Source organism: Hyperolius riggenbachi, unplaced genomic scaffold, assembly GCF_040937935.1.
Source record: "Hyperolius riggenbachi isolate aHypRig1 unplaced genomic scaffold, aHypRig1.pri scaffold_113, whole genome shotgun sequence".
Taxonomy (NCBI): Eukaryota; Metazoa; Chordata; class Amphibia; order Anura; family Hyperoliidae; genus Hyperolius; species Hyperolius riggenbachi.
In genome coordinates, this window is record NW_027152339.1 from 711,366 (window position 1) to 734,078 (window position 22,713).

Genomic DNA, 22,713 nt, shown 5'->3' on the forward strand with positions numbered 1-22,713 from the left:
AACTAACGCTGGTAGCGTGATAAGCACTGTGAGTTGCAGATCGCATGATAACTGCTGTGATAGAGTGCTTCATTCAAGCTTGCTGGATTTATCTTGTGGCTTAGATGCTTAAAAGGGAAGTGGGGTGTAGAAAATATATCTACTTACCCGGGGCTTCCTCCAGCTGTCTTGTGCCCTCGCTGCAGCTCTGCTCCCAGCAGGGGGGCCGCAGTCCCCTCCGTTGCAGTCAGATACTGACCTCGCCAGGTTGACATCTTCTGCGCCTGCACGAGTGCACGGCCGCAAGACTTGCGATCTCGTAACCTGAAGCGTTCTGCACAGGTGCATATTAAAGTGGACCTGAGGTGAGAGTTTTATGGAGGCTGCCATATTTATTTCCTTTTAAGCAATACCAGTTGCCTGGCTGTCCTGCTGATCCTCTGCCTCTAATCCTTTCAGTCACAGACCCTGAACAAGCATATGCAGTTCAGGTGTGTCTGACATTATTGTAAGATATGACAAGATTGGCTGCATGCTTGTTTCTGGTGCACTTCAGACACTACTGCAGCCAAATAGATCAGCAGGGCTGCCAGGCAACTAGTATTGTTTAAAAGGAAACAAATATGGCAGCCTCCATATCACTCTCACCTCAGGTCCACTTTAAAGTTCTTTGTCATTATCTGACCTTGTCGTCAGTGAGGTAAGCCATGTCACCTGGTCTATTTTAACTGTTTTTAATGCAGTTTATCATCATCTGGGCCCCTCTTATCCCCTTTGTGTCGCACACCCTGCTTCGGGAGAGGTAGTCTTTTTGGTCAGGGCCCTCTACCCCTACAGCCATCTAGAGCTATCTCATACCAAGAGAACATCCACGTCCAGTCCGAATGGACACCCGAGTGGAGTTGAGTTTGTGCATCTCTACCTGCCTACAGTGGCTGGTTGCCCGCCTGCAGCCTCCCTTTGTGAGCACCCATTCTTCTCCACCATTTGCTTCAGTTTTTTTTTACATATTACACTATTGGGGCTCCTGTGGTCTCTGTCTTTTTGTTTTCACTCCGGGGTGTTCTCAGACCTCCCTTTCTACCTACAAAATTACCTGCATGCTTGTTTCAGGTGGGTGATTTAGACCATACTGAACAGAAAGATCAGCAGGACTGCCAGGCAACTGATGTTGTTTAAAAGGAAATAAATACGGCAGCTTTCATAGGTCTCACACCTCAGGTTTCTTTTAATACACATATCCTCATGATTTGTTTAGAATTTTTGTAGTCAGGTGACCTTTAAAAGGCCACGGAGCAGGAACAATATATCTCCATGTATCCATCAGATACAGCAGATTTCAGTGAATGATTCAATTATTTACTACAGTTCCCCAAACCCATAGACTCACCCCATGTGACAGTGAGGGTCTCCTCCAGGCTGCTGTGATCCACATGGCAGGAGTAAGTGTCACCCTCCCTTGTTGGCACTTCCACGCTGACTCTGGTCTGATAGGTGCCGTCAGGATGGGGGAGGATGGGACTGGCTTCATCTGAAGGAATATGGTCCTCTCCATTCCTCACCCACTTCACATCCACAAGTCGGGGGTGAAACCCGTACGCCAGACACTGAAGTCTTGTCACCCCGTCTGGGTGCTGACGGCCCCACACCTTCACCTCTGGCCGCACTGACAGGAGAGAGAACACAGTGAGAGTCTGCTGGGGGCACAGAAGGGGGCGCTGTGTGTGCTGCACTGACAGGAGAGAGAACACAGTGAGGATATGCTGGGGGAACAGAAGGGGGTGCTGTGTGTGCTCTGCACTGACAGGAGAGAGAACACAGTGAGGGGCTGCTGGGGGCACAGAAGGGGGCGCTGTGTGTGCTCTGCACTGACAGGAGAGAGAACACAGTGAGGATATTCTGCTGGGGGAACAGAAGGGGGCGCTGTGTGTGCTGTGCACTGACAGGAGAGAGAACACAGTGAGAGTCTGCTGGGGGCACAGAAGGGGGCGCTGTGTGTGCTGCACTGACAGGAGAGAGAACACAGTGAGGATATTCTGCTGGGGGCACAGAAGGGGGTGCTGTGTGTGCTCTGCACTGACAGGAGAGAGAACACAGTAAGGGGCTGATGGGGGCACAGAAGGGGGCACTGTGTGTGCTCTGCACTGACAGGAGAGAGAACACAGTGAGGATCTGCTGGGGGTACAGAAGGGGGCGCTGTGTGTGCTCTGCACTGACAGGAGAGAGAACACAGTGAGGGGCTGCTGGGGGCACAGAAGGGGGCGCTGTGTGTGCTCTGCACTGACAGGAGAGAGAACACAGTGAGGATCTGCTGGGGGAACAGAAGGGGGCGCTGTGTGTGCTCTGCACTGACAGGAGAGAGAACACAGTGAGGGGCTGCTAGGGGCACAGAAGGGGGCGCTGTGTGTGCTCTGCACTGACAGGAGAGAGAACACAGTGAGGATATGCTGGGGGCACAGAAGGGGGCGCTGTGTGTGCTCTGCACTGACAGGAGAGAGAACACAGTGAGGATCTGCTGGGGACACAATAGGGGGCGCTGTGTGTGCTCTGCACTGAGTACAACATGTGTCTACAGTATAACTGATAGTCCTAGGGTGGCCATACACTGGTCGATTTGCCATCAGATCGACCAACAGATAGATCCCTCTCTGATCGAATCTGATCAGAGAGGGATCGTATGGCTGCCTTTACTGCAGATTGTGAATCGATTTCAGCATGAAACCGATCACAATCTGTGTAGCTGCCGCCGCCTCCCGCCAGCTATACATTACCGGATCCGGCCGGCGCGTGTCCCCGCTGTCACCGCTGCTCCTTCTCCGCGCTCAGCTCCAGGGGTGCAGCTTCACTGAACTTTCTGTCCGGGGAAGTTTAAACAGTAGAGGGTGCTCTACTGTTTAAACTTCCTGTCCGGACAAGAAGAAGTGAAGCCAGCCGGAGCCCAGCGGAGAAGGAGCAGCGGTGACAAAGGGGACACGCGCCGGCCGGATCAGGTAATGTATTGCCGCTAGCGTCGGTCGTCGGGAACTCTAATGCCGCTATCGACATACTCCCGACCCGCCGGCGATTGAGTGAAATCTTCTGCATCGACGGATCGATGGGAACGACGGAAATCGATCGTTCGGTCAGTGTTTGCGCAATGATTTCACAGCAGATTCAATCACAGCAGGAAAATCGTTAGGTGTATGGGCCCCTTAAGAATGTCCTGGTCACTTTGTAACTTTTCATGCAGTGGTGAGGACAATAGACAAGTGCTAGAAAGGGGAACAATATAACAGTCACATGACATGTTAGAGCATGCTGGATCCTAAGCCTGCAATATGTTAGTCACACAAGATGGTCAATAAGATGCAAATAAATCCATCTTACATGCAAATTTAATGGAAATTTTAATCAGCGGTAAGTGCATTTAACTAGCCTAATTGCAAGCTGCATTCGCATAGCATTTGGGGCTGAGACTCACTATAAGTGCTTTTCTGAGCACATTCTGGTCATCAGCGCTAGCGCTTTTTAAAAAAAAAAACATGGTCATGCAGTAAAATCACCGCAATCATGCGCCTGGCAATCGCCCATGTGACCCCCAGAGGCTTTGGGGGGCCCTCCTCCCTCTCCCAAACCGCAAGTGCAGCCAATTAGCAAACCCCCTAACCCCCCCCTTCCCTTCACTCACAAAAACTTGCTGCCACCTCCCCCTGCCATGCAGAATAGTGGGAGCATCTGTAATTTTTTAATGCTTCCAGATACTGCTTTACGGCAGAACACTCTCTGTTGCCATTCTCTGGCTCCTGATCATGTGACCCTCATTGGGTTCATGGACCCATGAAATAATTTTTGCAGGGGGCCCTTTTAAGTCTAGTTACACCCCTGGCCGCAATCGTGAGTTTTTATGCCATCACAGTGATTTTACCACCATTTTTATTGCGAGTGAATGGGAGCATTTTTTAAAAGCGCTCAGAAATCGACGCAGGCCAGAAAGTGCTCAGAAAATTGCTTATAGTGTGCCTCAGCCCTAAATCTGCATGCAAGCCAGTATAATTTGCATCTCACTATGTGGAGTAGTAACAACCCATAAACTATGGGAAGGAAGTGCAGTAATATAAATCAGATGATGTGTAAATATTGCAGAGTCTATAGGTAGCCTCACTGATGTGGCTGCTCTGGCGGGACACAATGGGAGGTGGGGAACAGTGTTGCTCGAATGCACTCAAATTCGATTCGCGTACATTCGAATCTGGGTCCGGGTCAAATCCAGATTCGGCTGGATGTTTGAATGGACTCGAATTATACTTGAGTGGATTTGAATCCGGGTCAGGGGAAAATCCGGGTCAGGGGAAAATCCGGATCACAAGTCGTGATTCGTGATTCAAAACCCGCCGACTTTAAGGGTTAATAGGAAGGCCCCCTTAAATGCCAGAATCACCAAATTTGCAGGTTATGTTAAGAAGAAAAGTGGGAGCAAGGGTACCCCTTACCCATTTCCACAAAGGGTTAAATGAAATAAAAACACAGCCACAAAAAAAGCCCTTTAATGTTATTAATTAACCAGAAATACTTACCTGTACCTTTAAAAAAAATGTTCCCACGCCAATATCCTCGGTAAATAATGCAACGAATACAGTATCCTCTAATCTTGCGACCTTCAATTAAGTTGATTGAAGATCTCCACCCCCCCCCCCCCCCCCACATAGCAGAGAATGCAACCTGTGGGACGCATAGCTGCCGGACCCTGCTGTCCTCCCAGCCTCCTCACCTCTCACCTAGCCTGGCACACCAGGTGCTAGGATAGGTGAGGGGTGACAGGTGAAGGCAGTTGGGGAGAGACAACGGGAGCTGGCAGCTACGCGCATTCTAAGCTATACTAACCGGATCATAAATGATCCAGTTCTTTTTGTATTGAATCAAATCTGAACCTATCACCCCTCACCTAGCCAAGCACCTGGTGCACCCCTGGGTGCACCAGGTGCTAGGCTAGGTGAGAGGTGAGGAGGCGTGGAGGACAGCGGGAGCCGGCAGCTATGCGTCCCACAGGACGCATTCTCTGCTATGTGGGGGGCGGCGGAGATCTACAATCAACTTAATTGAAGATTGCAAGATTAGAGGATACTGTATTCGTTGGATCATTTACCGAGGATATTGGCGTGTGATTTTTTTTTTTTAAATGTACAGGTGTGATGATTTGCTCAGCTGCCTGTGCAGGCAGGCAGCTTTCTGACCATTGTGTAGGTTTGCATGCTGCAGAACTCTGGAAAGAAGAGCTTCTGTCAGTTTTGCAGCTTGTGCTTGCAGAGGAATTTGCATACATTGTCATGCAAATTGCCTGGCCACATTCATTGGAGGCGTGTACTATAAGTACTATGTCTTTCCCACAATGCTTCGCTGGTCATAAGGATTTCGTCCTATGTAACACTCCTGGTGGGGTGTCAGCCTTACTCTCTGTTTGAAGATCAGCTTAGAGTAATTCCTGGAAACTGTGCTAGGCAGATTTCCCTAGTGCAGTTAGGATTGTTTATCTGTGTTGTTTGTCTGTTGCGATTGTCCTTTCCCAGCGGTGGTCGATAGGAAGTCGTTCTGATCTCTGTTCTTGGAGCATAGCTGGTGCAGCGGTTGCTACCAGCTATCTCTTCTGTTCTGTCTCCTGGGATCGCGCTAGCCACTTTTCGCTAGCGCTGGGGATCCTTCTGTTCTGTCTCCTGGGATCGCGCTAGCCACTTTTCGCTAGTGCTGTGGATCCTTCTGTTCTGCTACTCTGTACCTGGATCGCACTAGCCACTTTTCGTTAGTGCTGTGGATCTTATCTCTCGCTTGTCCCTGTTTTCGTGTGCCTGTCTTGTCTGCTACGACCGCTTGCTGGAGGCTCGGTGAGGTAACCGTTAAGCAAGCGTTCGCGTCCCCTGTTTCATGTTTGTCTGTCAATGGTTAGTTAGGCGTGCTTGTCTCTATTGTGCTTATCACGTGGAGACCGCGCATAACCGCGTGCACTGTTGCGAATGAGTGCGGTGTTCGCGGTTAGCTAGCGTTTGTTATTTTCCGTATCTCCTCATTGTATTATTCGCTGTGCCTTTGCTACCCTCGTATTCTATTCTGATCTGCCTTGTGTCACGTCTGGCGATCGCACCTCTCGCGATCGCGTTCCTATTTCATATCTGCTGTTGTGTGTGTGCGCGGTCGCGGGGTGGCGACTGGATTGGCGCACACACATACAACCTGTCCCTTTGCTCGTTCTCATTCGCAATCGCCTCTCTTGCGATTGCGTTCTGCGATTCGTACAATTCCTGTCTGGCATTTGTGGAGGTACAGAGGATTGGTTCCTCTGCACTCCCCAGCACCATCTGCTGACAGGAATTTCCCTCTACAGGTGCGTAGCACCTTTTGCTGGGTGCCTGCAATTACACGCTTGTGGAGGATTTCCGCCGTGTCAGCGCACGCGTTGTGCGCTGATCACGGAGAAAGTTCCACAATCGTTACAACAGGTAAGTATTTTTGGTTAATTAAGAACATTAAAGGGCTTTTTTCGTGGTTGTGGTTTTATTTCATTTAACCCTTTGTGGAAAAGGGTAAGGAGTACTGTGTACCCTTATACTAATTTCTCCTGGGAGGGGGATGGGCATTCTGGCTATCCCAGCCTGCATGGGGGACAAGTGGTTACAGAGGCTTGGGAAGGGGAACCCCACGCCATTTTTTTTTTTCAGATTTCCCACATGCAGAACATTCCCCAAAAAATCCCCCATAGGCTTTCATTGGGGCCTAGGTTTTGAGGGTACAAAAGCGCAGGTTTCTGCCGACCGGTACGGCTGAGCAGCCCCAAATTTTTAAGCTTTGTAGGGAGTTTAAGGGGGTTCAGGGCTGGTGTGTTTCGGGCCCTTACCTTACCGTTTGGCAGAAACCTGCGCTTTTGTACCCTCAAAACCTAGCCCCCAATGAAAGCCTATGGGGGATTTTAGCACTTTTGCACTCCTGTAACTCTGGTTTGCAGAGATCTAGGGAACCCCAAATTGGAGTGCAAGTACCACAATATGCCTTCTACCTGCATGCGACATGTCGTGAGATTCAGACTTTTCCCACACCAATATCCTCGGTAAATGGTCCAACGAATACAGTATCCTCTAATCTTGCAATCTTCAATTAAGTTGATTGAAGATCTCCGCCTCCCCCACATAGCAGAGAATGCGTCCTGTGGGACGCATAGCTGCCGGCTCCCGCTGTCCTCCCTGCCTCCTCACCTCTCACCCTTACCTAGCCTGGCACCTGGTGCACCAGGTGCTAGGCTAGGTGAGGGGTGACAAGTGAAGGCAGGTGGGGAGAGACAGCAGGAGCCATGCGTCCGCATAGGACGCATTCTAAGCTATACTAACTGGATCATAAATGATCCGGTTCTTTTTGTATTGAATCGAATGAATCAGTTTAGAGCCGATGCATTCAATTCAAAAAGAACCGGATCATTTATGCTCCGGTTAGTATAGCTTAGAATGCGTCCTGTGCGGACGCATAGCTGCCGGCTCCCGCTGTCTCTCCCCACCTGTCACCCTCACCTAGGCTGGCAACTGGTGAACCCATGAGTGCGCCAGGTGCCAGGCTAGGTGAGGGTGAGAGGTGAGGAGGCAGGGAGGACAGCGGGAGCCCGCAGCTATGCGTCCCACAGGGCGCATTCTCTGCTATGTGGGGGCGGCGGAGATCTTCAATCAACTTAATTGAAGATCGCAAGATTAGAGGATACTGTATTTGTTGGATCATTTACCGGAGGATATTGGCGTGGGAACATTTTTTTTTTAAAGGTACAGGTAAGTATTTCTGGTTAATTAAGAACATTAAAGGGCTTTTTCATGGTTGTGTTTTTATTTCTTTTAACCCTTTGTGGAAGTGGGTAAGGTTCATTTCTCCTGGGAGGGGGGTGGGCATCTGGGGTCCCCTTCTTAAAGGGGACTCCCAGATGCCACCATGAACCGCCCCCAGGGAGTCATTGCCCCACCTCCTCCTGGGTCACCGGAGGTGGGGAAGAGCCCCTTGTCCATGGATTGGACAAGGGCTCAGAGGGAGAGGAGAAGGCTTGGCCGCCCCTCTCCCCCGGAGCCCTCCCATACCATGGACCATGCGGGCTGGTATAGTTCAGGGTGCGAAGACCCAGTCGGCCGGGGCTCCGCATTCTGGCTATCCCAGCCTGCATGGGGACAAGGGGTTACAGAGGCTCGGGAAGGGGGACCCAACGCCATTTTTTTTCAGATTTCCCACATGCAGAACATTCCCCCAAAATAAAAATTTTTAATTTTTTTTAATATTGTTTCCCACTATATTTTTAACATATCCTGCAAATTTGGTGTTGCTAGGATGTAAGGGGCCTTTGCTATTAACTGCTAAAGTGGGTGGGAATTATTTCCCATGATCTGTCATTGACCGGCATTTAAATGTATCCTTTTTTTTTCTTTGAACTTTTAAAATCAGATTTTCTCAAAAAGTATAAGGTCTGTTTAAAAAAAAAAAAAAAAAAAAAGTCCCTTGCTCCCACTTTTCTTCTTTAAGGCCTGGAACCCACTGAAATCAGCAAACGCGAAACGCAACCGCTAGCGTTTTGTCTGAGCGGTTTGCAAGCGCATTCATGCGCGTTTTCGGTCGCGTTTTGCAACATTGTATTTTTTTCCTCAGCGGGTGCGTAGCGTTTTGCGTTTCGCGTTTTTATCCTGATTGGTCCTGTGAATTATTTTTCATTTTGTTACAGTGTGCTGAACCGCAAAACGCTAGCAAAACCGCTCAGTTTAGGTTTTGCTGAGCGTTTCCGCTAGCGTTTCAATACTTTACATTGAAGCGCTAACGCTCCCAAAATGCTGCAGGTCCTGCGTTTGCGTTTCTGGGAAACGCAAACGCTCCTGTGGAAGTTGCCCCATCCATTAACATTAGCCCAGCGTTTTGGCAAACTGCTGCCAAAAGCGCTCCTGTGGGTTCCAGCCCTCAAGGAGTGATCCAAGGTTAAAAAAAAAAAAAGTTCCAAATTACCTGGGGCCGTCCTTTGCCCCCGCCGCAGCTCCTGCGTCTCCCGGTCCTCTTTGCCAGCGGAGCCGACCTCTCCAGGTCGGGTCCTGGGTCTGCCTCTTCTGCGCTCCACCACGCGGGTCAAGAGGTCCGGCCGACGTCATCTGGACGCTACTGCGCAAACGCAGTAGTTCTGCGTCTGTGCAGTAGCGTCCAGATGTCGTCGGCCGGACCACTTGACCCCCTGCGGTGGAGCGCAGATGAAGCCAACCTGGAACCCGACGCTCCGCCGGCGAAGAGGACCGGGAGATGCAGGAGCTACGGCGGGGGCACAGGACGGAGGAAGCCCCAGGTAAGTGGAACTTTTTTTTTTAACCTTGGATCGCTCCTTTAACATAACCTGCAAATTTGGTGATTCTGGCATTTAAGGGGGCTTTGCTATTAACCCTTAAAGTCGGGGGGGGTTGGCTGTTAATAATGGGTAATCACACCGTGATCACGAGTCACAACACCCGTGATCACGGCCGAATTAGAGTGTAAAATCCGGATACATTCGAATTTGAGATCGGTATCGATCTTTGAAATCGAATTTGAGTTCTGATTCATGAAAAACAACCCATGATCACGAGGTCCGGAAGAGCAACCCTGGTGGGGAATCTATAAAGAAGGGTATGTGGACCAGCAATGTAGCCCTCAATCCCTGATCCGTATTTGGTCCAAAGACCTATACCTAAGATGATCCTAAGTGAGTGAAGAAAAGTGACCGGAAGGAGGAAGTGCTCCATAGCGAGGCTTGCAACGCGGCCATTAGGACGGATGCAAGCTCATTGAAACGCTGGGCGGAGAGCGGCATTATGGGTAATTAACCCCACCGCATCTACCCGCTCAGCTGCGGCAATTAAAGCTAATTTGAATCACGAGTAACCACCGTGGTTACTCGTTATTAATACGTGATGAGCATCCCTGGTCGGCAGGAGAGGTCACCCCATCAGCGGTCAGGCAGGAGTAGTCCTCCATTAGGGGTCAGCAGAAGTTGTCCCCCATTAGGGGTCAACAGGAGTGGTCCCCCATCAGGAGTCAGCAGGAGTGGTCCACCTTCAGGGGTCAGGCAGGAGTAGTCTCCCATCGGGGGTCAGGCAAGAGTGGTCACCCCATCAGGGATCAGCAGAAGGGGTCACCCCAGGAGAGTCGGCAGGAGGAGTCATTCCATTGGGAGAAAAATGGTATTCACTCAATCAGGTTAATAACCATCATATTTTGTTACTAATGATAGTGGTAGTGATTTTTCTCCTGTAAAAAAAAAAAATGTGAACTGCATGGTTTAAAAATTGTGGAAAACCTAATAAAACATTTTTGAAAAAAATAAGAAAGAGGGGTTTACAATGTATCTGTGGAGCCCCCTATCAGGGGTTCGGGCAGGAGGGGTCCCCGCATCAGTGGTCAACAGGAGGGGTCCCCCTATTAGGGGTCAGCAGGAAAGGTCCCCCATCAGTGGTCAGCAGGAGGGGTCCCCCCATCAGAAGTCGGCAGGAGGGGCCAACCCATCAGGGGTCGGGCAGGAGAGGTCACCCCCAACAGGGGTCGGGCAGGAGAGTTCACCCCATCCGGGGTCAGCAGGAGTGGTCCCAGCATCAGGGGTCAGCAGAAGGGGTCACCCAATGAGAGTCGGCAGAATGAGTCATTCCATCAGGAAAAAAAAATGGTAGACAATCAATCAGGTTAATAACCATCATATGATCATCAAGCTGGACAAATACACAGAGCAAAAAAATGTAAAGGGACCTCGGCTCAAAACCCACAGATAGCCAGAGGCCAACATAACATCCCACAATAACTGAGATTGTTGGTGCCACATGTCTAGCAGGCTTGTGGGTTAAGCCACTCTGCCAGCATCAAGTCCAATCTCCTAGAAGGGGTCTCTACGCTAGTGGTGAACAGGCATGGGCAAACATTCAGATTCGGGTGAATCTGGATTGTTGCTATCCGGATTCACCCAGTAATGCTGTGTGGGCTGGGCGGGGGGTCAAGCTTACCCTTCTGACGTCTTCGTTGTCAGTCCCTCGTCGCCTCCCACAATGCGTTCCACTCGGCGCTCACGTGACTACAAACACTTCCTCCTTCAACCCGGAAGGAGGAAGTGTTTGTAGTCACGTGAGCGCCGAGTGGAACGCATCATGGGAGGTGACGCGGGATGGACAAAAAAGACGTCAGAAGGGTAAGCTTGACCCTCCCCGCCCAGCATTACTGGGTGAATCCGGATAGCAACTATCCGGATTCACCTGAATCCGAATGTTCGCCCATGCCTAGTGGTGAATGCAGCCGCATCACACACATACAGTGGATGTATCCACGATTGGATATGTCTTGTACAGCATAAAAATCCTGAGAACAAACTTACCTGAGGGCCATGACCCCTAACCTGATAGAGTGCTGTCTGACATGGGGGGAGGGGGCATCAGCATATTCCCCCTGTGTCTCTGCACACAACATACAATGCACAGCATAAAGATGGAAGTCGCTCAATCAGGCTGATAACCATCTTATGAGGAGCTCACAAGGCTGGGCAAAATGTAAAAGTAGGTCTGTTCCTGGGCTTTTTATCCTATATCAGACATATGTTCAATCGTGGATACGTTCATTGTACATGTAGGAACCCCTCTAGAAGATTGGCGCTGCGTAATATGTTGGCGCTTTATAAATACAATAAATAAAAATAAATAAATAAATTGGCCTTGATACCAGCAGAGGGGCTTAAAGGGACTCCGAGCAGTGCAGAAACTATGGGAAGATGCAGATCATTTTAAAGCTCTATTTCTCCTCTTTCCAATGAAATATAAACTGCCGCCCTACGCCTTTTAGTTTTTGCTATTTTCACAATTGAACTTGCCGCGGCCGCGATTTCGATCGCGAAAATAGAGAAAACTAAAAGGCGTAGGGCGACGATTTAGGTGTCGTCAGAAAGAGGAGAAAGAGAGCTTTAAAATGATACCCATCTTTCCATAGTTACATTGTATTACACAGGGCGACTTTTTCTGCTGAATGGAGCTGCTGACTGAGAAAACGTCGCCCTGTGTAATACAATGTAACTATGGAAAGATGGGTATCATTTTAAAGCTCTCTTTCTCCTCTTTCTGACGACACCTAAATCGTCGCCCTACGCCTTTTAGTTTTCTCTACTTTCGCGATCGAAATCGCGGCCGCAGCAATTTCAATCGCGAAAATAGCGAAAACTAAAAGGCGTAGGGCGGCAGTTTATATATCATTGGAAAGAGGAGAAAGAGAGCTTTAAAATGATATGCATCTTTCCATAGTTTCTGCACTGCTCGGAGTTCCTTTAAAGGGAACCTGAAGCGAGGAAAATTATTTAAAATAAACACATGATGTACCTGCAAATGAATATTGCATACTAACCTCAATGTCAGTTCCTCTCAGAAGCTCACCTTTTTCTTTTTACAATGATCCCTTTCAGTTCTGACAATATTTTGTCAGAAGTGAATATATATCAGTTGCTGTCAGTTGTATATCAGCAGCTGTCAGTTACAACTGAATGTGCAATGTAATGTCTATATCTCCCTATGGCTCAAATGGGCGATGTTACAGTGTAACAGTGTGCTGACCAGGAAGCTATTAGGGGGTAATGGCCATTTTCAAAATGGAGGACGGAGAATTCCATTGATATTAGTGGACAAACAGGACGCAGGAGAGGAGAAAGAGATTGAGGAGTAGACTACACAGGAGGTAAGTATGACTCGTGTATGCTTATTTTGACTTTTCATTTTCAGTTCAGGTTTGCTTTAAAGGACAACTGTAGTGAGAGGTACAGTATATGGAGGCTGCCATATTTGTTTCCTTTTAAACAATACTAGTTGCCTGGCAGCCCTGCTGATTCTCTGCCTCTAATACTTTCAGCCATATACCCTGAACAAGCATGCAGCAGATCAGGTGTTTCTGACATTATTGTCAGATCTGACAAGATTAGCTGCATGCTTGTTTCTGGTGTTATGCAGACACTACTGCAAACAAATAGACCAGCGGGCTGTGAGGTAACTGGTATTGTTTAAAAGGAAATACATATGGCAGCCTTCATATACCTTCCACTACAGGTGTCCTTTAATTCACACGCCTGCTGGATATGTAGAAGCAAAAATCTTGTTTATTTGGGTGTGTTATGTTAGCCGCAGTAGTAGTCTACTTACTCTACTGCACACTTTTGTGACATGGATTTTATATATCGTGCCCGTGATATGTCTATTCATGAAGTTTGGAATAAAAGTTATATTTGCATGTGGGCCCTAAAACAACTGCAAGTGTGTGTTTGTTCAGGATTATTGGTTGTATTTTATTCTTTATATTGAGGATTCATACTGTATTGCTTCCTTATTGCAGGACGTGAAGAATGGAAGCCAGATGTGATACAATTACCAATTATTATTGACTGACATGTATATATTATATTGCTATAATCAGGCCTGGATTTACCTCAAAGGATCCTATAGGCACAGATGTCATGGCACCTTAGACTTCACGCTCCATGATCCTACAAACCCCCTCCAAAACGCACCACAAGTGTGCTGACTGGCCCAGCTGTCACTTTTCCCTACTTCCCTTGCCAGTCATAGGTAGCTACAGATGCCCCTTAGTATTAGGTAGCCAGAAGTACCCTTTAAGTAGCTAGCGGTGCTCTCAAGTATTAGGTAGTTAGGGAAACCACAGTATTAAGTAGCTAAAGGTGACTGAAGGGAGCTTTTGTTAAAGTGAACCCAAGGTGAGAGTGATATGGAGGCTGCCATATTTATTTCCTTTTAAACAATACGTGTTGCCTGGCAGCCCTGCTGATCTATTTGGCTGCAGTAGTGAACTGAATTACACCAGAAACAAGCATGCAGCTAATCTTGTCAGTTCTGACAATATTGTCAGAAACCCCTGACCTGCTGCATGCTTGTTCAGGGTCTATGGCTGAAAGAATCAGAGGCAAAGGACCAGCACGGCAGCCAGTATTGCTTAAAAGGAGATAAATATGGCAGCCTCAATATTATTCTCACCTCGGGTTCCCTTTAATGGAATGCCCAGAGCAGGGTGAGTAATCCCTCATTTAAACTCTCATCAAGACTCTGCATAGAGAAGGAAGGAGGGAGGCACTCAGGAAGGGGAGTGAGCTGCTCCTCCATCATCAGACGCCTGTAGGCACATGCCTACATTGCCTTATGGTAAATCCGGTCCTGGCTTTAATACTACAGAAAAAGGGATATAAAGATCTGTGAGGGTAAAGATGTTTTACTTGAAATCCTGAATGTAAATTCCTGTGTTGGCTGCAATCCCCTCTCCCCGCTGCCAGTCTGGCTCAGCCATCACTAGAGAATGACATGCTAATATCTCAGCTGATACACATTTTATGCAGCCTGAAATTAGACCAATCACAATCATTGCCATCTGCATTTGATTGGTCCTGTTCTAAGCTGCAAAAAAATGTGCAGTGTCTCAATTATTATTAGCATTTATTGACCCTCTTTTAGGCCTCTTTTCCACGGACTGTTGATAGGCAGTGAAATGCCTCTCAAACTCTCACAACTGCCTGCTGCTGCCAGGAAACTGCTTGTTGCTGCCTGGTAACTGCTCACTAGTGACTGCTCACTGCTGCCTGGTGACTGCTCACTGCTGCCTGCTGCCCGGTGACTGCTCACTGCTGCCCGGTGACTGCTCACTGCTGCCCGGTGACTGCTCACTGCTGCCCGGTGACTGCCAGGGCCGGATTTATACTTTTCAACACCCTAGGCCAGCTATCACCAGGCCCCCCCCCCCCCCCCCCAACAGACATCTAAATGAAGCCTGTTCAAAATTGACCTAACTATGACTGTGGTAGGGATAAGATTTTGAACTCCTCCAGGTAGGTGGGGAAATGACTACGTAGTCTGTAAAGTGCTGCAGAAGACGCAAGTGCTATTCAAATACAAAATAAAAATATGATAGGACATTAGACCCTGACTATGGCTAAAATTAGATTGCGATTTCCTTTGAGGACATTCAGTGACATGACTATGTACTCTATAAAGTGCTGCAGAAGATGTCAGGGCTATATAAATACATAATAATAATATGGTAGGACATTAGACTATGGTAGGGATTAGATTGTGAGCTCGTCTGAGGTCAGTGACATGACTATGTACTTCGTAAAGTGATGCAGAAGATGTCAGTGCTATATAAATACATAATAATGATATGGTAGGACATTAGTGGTGGCTGGATAGTGTACTGGTTAAGGGCTCTGCCTTTGACATGGGAGACCAGGGTTCGAATCCTGGCTAGGGCAAGTACCTATTCAGTAAGGAGTTCAAGGCAAGACTCCCTAACACTGCAGGGTGGCCTCTTGAGCGTGTCCCAGTGGCTGCAGCTCTTGAGCGCTTTGAGTCCAACAGGAGAAAAGCGCTATACAAATGTTCGGATTATTATTATTAGACTATGACTATGGTAGGGATTAGATTGTGAGCTCCTCTGAGGACAGTCAGTGACATTACTCTGTACTCTGTAAAGGTCTGCAGAAGATGTCACTGCTATATAAATACATAATAATGATATGGTAGGAAATTACACTATGGCTATGGTAGGATTAGAGTGTGAGCTCCTCTGAGGACAGTCAGTGACGTGACTATGTACTCTGTAAAGTGCTGCAGAAGATGTCAGTGCTATATAAATACATAATAATAATAATCATAATATGGTAGGCCATTAGACTATGACTATGGTAGGATTAGATTGTGAGCTCATCTGAGGACAGTCAGTGACATGACTATGTGCTCTGTAAAGTGCTGCAGAAGATGTCAGTGCTATATAAATACATAATAATAATAATAATAATATGGTAGGACATTAGACTATGACTGTGGTAGGATCAGAGTGTGAGCTCATCTGAGGACAGTCAGTGACATGACTATGTGCTCTGTAAAGTGCTGCAGAAGATGTTAGTGTTACTAAATACATTGGAAGACATTTACAGATAGTGCTGACAGAGCATGAAACTGAAAATGGGTAGAGAAAGCAACATAGCAAGTGCAGTATGAGACAGGACAAGTGGGCATAAAGATTAGAGGAATGGTGGGAAGCAAGCCTAGAGGGAGAGAAGAGAGAGAGTGGGAAATGCAATACTACAACTATTATGTCAGCCTTAGTTATTACAAGTATATGCCAGCTGTAGACGAAAAACATTCTGCCTTTTTACAGTCCCCCACCAATATCACACAACACACACAGAGAAACAGCGCCTGAGCCCCCAGTGTTTCCATTTCTCTCCCCAAACAAACATTGCCTTGACCAGTGTGAGAAACTTTCAGACACCAGCAATGCAAGACAAGCAGGCATAAGATGTGTAGAGCTGAGCAGCAGCCTGTCAGTGCTCTAAGCCTCACATTCCTGACGCTGCCTGCAGAGTCTGTGCTGCATAACCTGAGGAGGAGAGGCTGCAGCATGATTTCTCATTCAGTGTAATAATGCTCCTGTGATAAATGTAGAGTTGCTCAAACTTTGGTTTCAATTTGCACGACAGCCTCTATTCTCCGTCACCCTGTGCAATGCTGGCTGCTTTGCTGACTCTTTCATGTTTACCTCTTCGTGCAGGCAGGCACTATTTCATTCCTCCCCCAGCAGGTCTGCTCGGAACAGCTCCATACTACCACAATGCCATGGGGGAGGGGCGGAGAGACGAGCAGACCTGTTGGAGGAGGAAGGAAGTACAGCGTGCACGGAGAGGTAGATAAGAAGAAGCCTCTGCAACCAAGATCAAAAGAACCTACCCGGCTTGTACGGAGGCTAGAAATCATCACCTGCGGGGCCGGCTCGCACAGTTTGTTGGACTCACACCCTGCCCTGCAGAAATAGACTGGTGCTGGGGAAAGTGCAGAGGCTGCACCACTATCCCTCCATACTCCCAGTGCTCCGCAGGGATCTTTCATCTCCCGCTGCCACACAAGCGAGTCATGTGCCACCTGACTCAGCCTGTCCGCCGCCTGCTGCTTCTCATTTGCAAACAATGCAGGGCGGAAGAGGACAGATCTGGTCTGGCTGCTTACAGCAGGAGGAGGTGCAGTGGAGGCTTCAGCTGGCGGCTGGGCACTTTGATGTTGTTTACTCCCAACACACCTGTCTGCACTGCACGCACTTTCCTGCCCTTCAGCCGCCCCAAACACTGCTGAAATTCTGGCGCCCTAGGCAATGGCCTAGGTTGGCTTGCCAGAAATCCGGCCCTGGTGACTGCTCACTGCTGCCTGCTCACTGCTGCCTGGTGACTGCTCACTGCTGCCTGGTGACTGCTGCCTGGTAAGGGCTTGCTGAGCACACAGTTCAACAGTGCGTGGAAAAGAGGCCTTTTCCACGCACTGTTGAACTGTGTGCTCAGCAAGCCCTTACTAGGCAACAGTGAGCAGTTGTGAGAGTTTGAGGGGCATTTCACTGCCTATCAACAGTCTGTGGAAAAGAGGCTTCAGGCCTCTTTTTCCACGGGCAGTTAATAGGCAATGAAAAGCCTTGCAAACGTTCATAACTGCTCACTGCTACCTGGTGGTAACTGCTCACTGCTGCCTGGTAACTGCTTGCTACAGCCTGGTAACTGCTCGCTACAGCCTGGTAACTACTTGCTGAGCACACAGTATAACAGTCCGTGGGAAAAAGGCCTAAGTTAGTGAGGGGGAACCCATTAGCGCGATTGAAATTAGGGGTTCTCGTAATCGCAGGACATGCAGCATTTTGACCGCATTAGCGCTCAATGCAAACTATATAAGTGCTGCATAAATTACTTATCAAAGCGATTATGCAGTGCTTTGGGGGGCCGAGTGATCGCGCTGTGAATAAAACTTTAAATACTTACTCAGTGTCTTGATTTCCTTCTTCCGTTCCTAGCTCCGCCCCTAAAGGAAGAGGTCACAGGCGCTTCTCTGATTGGTCCTAGAGAAGCACCTATGGCCTCTTCCTTTAGGGGGCAGGGCTACGGATGAAAGAAGGACGCCGGGTAAGTATAATAAAGTTTTATTTAAAAAAAAAAAAGAATCACAAATTGGAAGCGCTGTACAGGGAATCGCTGCACAACGCACTGTAGCAATTTTAAAGCGCTGCAGCGATTCATAGTGGGTTCCAGGCCTGATTCTCCTTAATAGTGTAATTTTCTTTCCTGGCTGTATCCTCCTTTCTCTCTCTCCCCTCTCTATACCCTCACAAATGACTGTTATCTGACAGCTCCTGGCTGGAGATAAATACCACACATCTCTACTGTAAAGCCCCATCTACACCATACAATTCCACACACGATCGATCAAATTCAATTGGATCAAATTTGATTGGATTGATTAAATCCGACATGTCCAATCGGGATTCGAACGGTAGTGTAGTCGATTTTGCATTGATAACTACGCAAAATCGACCACACTACCAATCAAATCCCGATATAAAAAGAAAAAACCGAGAGCCCGATATAGTGTAGTACGTATTGGAACCAGAAGTGTAATTGTCAAGTAAGTAATATATTTACAAACGTGGGTTACCACATAGGCAACCACTGTATAGGCAGGTGGGGAGATTAAACCTGTCCCCACTCAGGATTAAGATGTCGCTCTCTGTAGAAGGAAAGGAGGGTACAACACCCTTCCACCAGGGTGGAAAACTCTGATAGTAAGCCGTGCAGAGGCGCCAAAAGAATAAAAGTATGCTAAAAAGTTTAAAATATTCGGGTGGCGGCGGTGGACCGGTCACTCCAAAAAGGACACGATATTTGTCACTTGAGGAACAGACAATTTAATTTAATACTCCACAATTAATTCGCAACGCGTTTCACGGGCACAATCCCGTTTCATCAGGCAATAGACATACGGAGTATCACTAAAAAAACGACAGAGATGGAAGCATGTCAACGAACTGCAGTGTACATCTAGTTGTACATATAATAGTGGTACATGATTATTTCTGAGTGAACACGTATATGGTGTAATATACATACATACATAATTGACATGAGTAACATAAGTGGTGAGGTGGAGAGGGGTAGTGGGGTAAAGCAAGAGTATTGATAGGTTTAGTATGGGTAAAAGATAGTGACCAGGTGGATGGGGGTTTATTTATATGTCTGGAAAATGCAAATAAAGTGTAATACGGTAAATGGGGGAGAAAAGTACTTGCATGTGAAAATAGATAGCTGTAAGATGGTTGTGGTAGGCAATGTATGTATTAATACAATGCAGAAGTAAGTATGTAGTGGCCAGGTAATCAGGTACATGGGAGGAGGGGGAAAAAAATTGAACCAGTGTATAAAGAGTGGGGGGGGAAAGAAGGGGAGAAATAGACAATAAGGACTAGCAGGTGCAAGAAGGTATTATATAGAGAGATGAGTGGAGAGTATTATAAAAAATTATAGATAGGACTCACCGGCTAGACGTCCAAAACACGCTTGGCACCTCTGTACCAGTGTGTCAGCGTGGGACTTGTTATGTAGCCGTAGCGTGCATTTCCGGGGTCAAGCTGGGGGGTGACGTTTGGCCAATCAGACTGTGTGGGAGGCGGGGATGGGCTGATGAACATCGCTGCGTGCGACTCAGAGGCCGCGTTAGAGCCGCGCAGCTGGGTGGGCGGAGCGGTATACAGGAAGCGTCTAGCCAACCCTGCGTGCATAGGGACAAGGCTGTGCGGGTGGTGGGAATCTCCTGCGCTGTGCGCGCAGGAGTATGGGTGCGCCATGTTGGATGTGGGCATTGTGCCCATCGAAAGTTCAAATAAATCAGAGGGGGGAAAAAAGAAGGGACAACATCCCAGTTGGAAAATATAGAGGGATGTGAGAGATAAGGGGGGGGGGGGGGGGGGGGGAGAGAATATTAAGAAACTAATCCTAATGAACAAATGTATAAGCCGTAAGGCTACGAGGAACTGTAGAAATAGATTACTATTTGATGTGATGGTGGGTTGATGCCACCCAGTGGTTGATAATTATATTACAAGGTACATTGGGCTCTATTCTCAAAGAGCCAAAAGTACCGCAAAATTTTACCGGTAAATTCCCGCCAGCGGTAAACTCCGCATTTTTTCAGCATTCACTAACATTTTCCGCATGTTTTCCGCATGCGGGAAAAAAGATGCGGAAACAGGCATTATTCATGCGGGAATCATGCGGTAAAAAGGTCGCATGAAAAAGTGTTTAAAAAAAAAAAGTTAAAGTCCACCAAGCACAGCCCTTAAGCCTCCACACTTCATTACAGTCAATGGGATGCGGAATATATCACCTACTTCTTGTAGGTGATAAAAATTCGGTAATTAACGAAGAAATGATGCGCCTGAACATCTTTGAGAATTGATCTTTTATTGCGGAAAATACCGACTTTTGCGGAAATTTTACCGCATGAATCCCGCACTTTTATCACACTTTTTCCGCATGCGGAAAAAACATGCGGAACATTTTGAGAATCCCAACTTGCCGGTATTTTGGGTGCAAACTTCCCGCATGTACTTTACCGCATGCGGAAACTCATTGAGAATAGAGCCCAATGTGTGTGTCTATAGAGACCTGTATACACACATGGAAATTATTTTTAGGTGTGTATGCTTGTAGGTATAGGAAGGGGAGGGGGGAGGATAACGGGGAGGGGGGGGGGGGAACAAGGAAATCCGAGGGTTTACATCAACATAGACAATAATAACAGATGATGATGAATGATCTGTCCTTTGCTCCTCCATCATTGTCTGGTACTCGGGAGCAAATGCAAAGGATAGGCTCAAACTCCAGAGAGTAATCAATGTGGCTGAGAAGATCATTGGGACGCCCCTGCCACCCCTGGACCTTCTCCACACATCCAGAATTAGGTCCAGGGCAAATAGAATCACACTCGATCCCTCCCACCCTGGCAATCACTTTTTCAGTCCCCTTCGCTCGGGACGTCGCTATAGGTCCATCTACACCAAAACCACCAGGCGTAGGAACACATTCTTCCCTCAAGCGATAACTCTTCTCAACTCAGACCCTCTCCCCAATGCCATCTCCTAATCCCCTTCTGCACCTCGGGCACCATAGGCTGACACTCTCTCATGGTCATCTCTGCTTAATACAGCGTAAACCGCTCTATGTGTCATTTGCTATGTTTGAAATGTCTTTTTAAATTGTACTATGTGTAATGTTACTTGCACTGTTTGCACCTGCCAATACGCCTGTGTCCACAAATAATTCCGGGTGCGGCGCCTGTCGCACTTGGCGAATAAAGTGATTCTGATTCTGATTCTGATAATAAAAAATTGTGTATATATATGTACATAAAACTTATCCATACATTCCTGCTAACACATCCTATATGCGTGCATATCTCAATAAATAAATAAATAGGCTATGTATGTGTATACCTGTGTTTTTACGCATCAAATTAATTATATACATAAAACATATTAAGTATAAAAAAGAAATAAGACATATATAAAGATATCATAAAAATATCATAAAAAGATATCATAAAAATATACCTCAAATATAGAGGCTAAAAACAAACGATAATGCATGATAAAACCGAGAGGACAAATAAAAAGAGAAACTGTATACTAATGGTAATTGGGTTAGTAAATTTTTTCCAGAACTTCATTTAGACCCTCTGGAGTAAGGGTTCTAAGGATTTGGATCCAATACATTTCTCGTTTTTTCAGGGAGTCAAAAGGGTCGGAGCGGTTGTGCGGAATAGATTCAATGAAAGTAATACGGAATAGTTGAGGATTGTTGTTGTGGTGAGTGGAAAAGTGGCGTGATACACTGTGTAAGGGGTATGTATTCAAAATGTTTCTTTTGTGCTGCCCCACTCTACTCCTGGCTGGTTGGGTAGTCCTGCCCACATACTGCAGCCGACAGGGGCATGAGATGATGTAAATGATATATTTGGAATCGCAGGTGATGGTATCTTTTATTAGATATTCTGTACTGGTGATGGTAGAGAAGAATGATGTGGTACTATTGACGAATTGGCAAGCTAGACATTTTTTGTGATTGCAGGGTGCACTACCTAATATCTGGGTGGAAGGAGGACGTGTGATGACTAGGGGTAGTTGGCGTAATTGGCTGGGGGCTAGAAGGCCCCGGAGGTTGGGAGCACGTCTGTAAGTGATGGTGGGTTTTTTTGGGATGATGGAACGTAGGTGAGGGTCTTGAAGGAGAATCTCCCATCTGTTGTTTAGAATGTCGCGGATGGAACGGTGTTGAGAACAGGATTTGGTGATAAAACGGGGTGTGTCGTTTGTCTGTGTATTAGAGGGGGGTATGGGTGGGAAATGAGTCTTTGCCTTGAATTGTGCGTCTTTTAACAGTTTCTTAGGGTATTTTCGATCAGTAAACTTGGTTGTGAGCATTTTTGATTGGATATTGTATTGTTGCACGTCTGTGCAGTTACGGTAAATTCTTTTGTATTGGCTATATGGGATATTTTTAGTCCAGGGGCGGTGATGGAAGCTGTCGTAATGAATATAGTTGTTGGCATCTACCGGTTTGAAGAAGGTTTTGGTTTTAATGTGTTGCAAGTCCGTGTAGAGGATGAGATCTAGAAATTCTATTGAAACTTGATCATGGTGGGAGGTGAATTGGAGACCTGCGGGGTTATTGTTGAGGTATTCTAGAAAGGAAGGGATGAGTTCTGCGGGGCCCTTCCATATGAAAATTAGGTCGTCTATGTATCTCTTAAAGAAGATGATATTGTTGGAAAACGGGTTGTTATGGTACATTTTGATGTGGTCAAGAAAACCCATAGTTAGATTAGCATATGAGGGGGAGAACAAGCTCCCCAT

The 22,713-nt window shown here is 47.2% G+C and overlaps 1 protein-coding gene across 1 annotated transcript in view; it reads right to left on the minus strand.

The window, feature by feature from the left end:
• LOC137543597 (class I histocompatibility antigen, F10 alpha chain-like) overlaps positions 1 to 22,713 on the minus strand; it is a 56,958-nt gene that overhangs the window by 21,480 nt on the left and 12,765 nt on the right. The window contains exon 3 of the mRNA XM_068264697.1: positions 1,370 to 1,645. Coding sequence (XP_068120798.1) covers positions 1,370 to 1,645 — 276 coding nt within the window. The remainder of the gene's footprint in view (positions 1 to 1,369; positions 1,646 to 22,713) is intronic.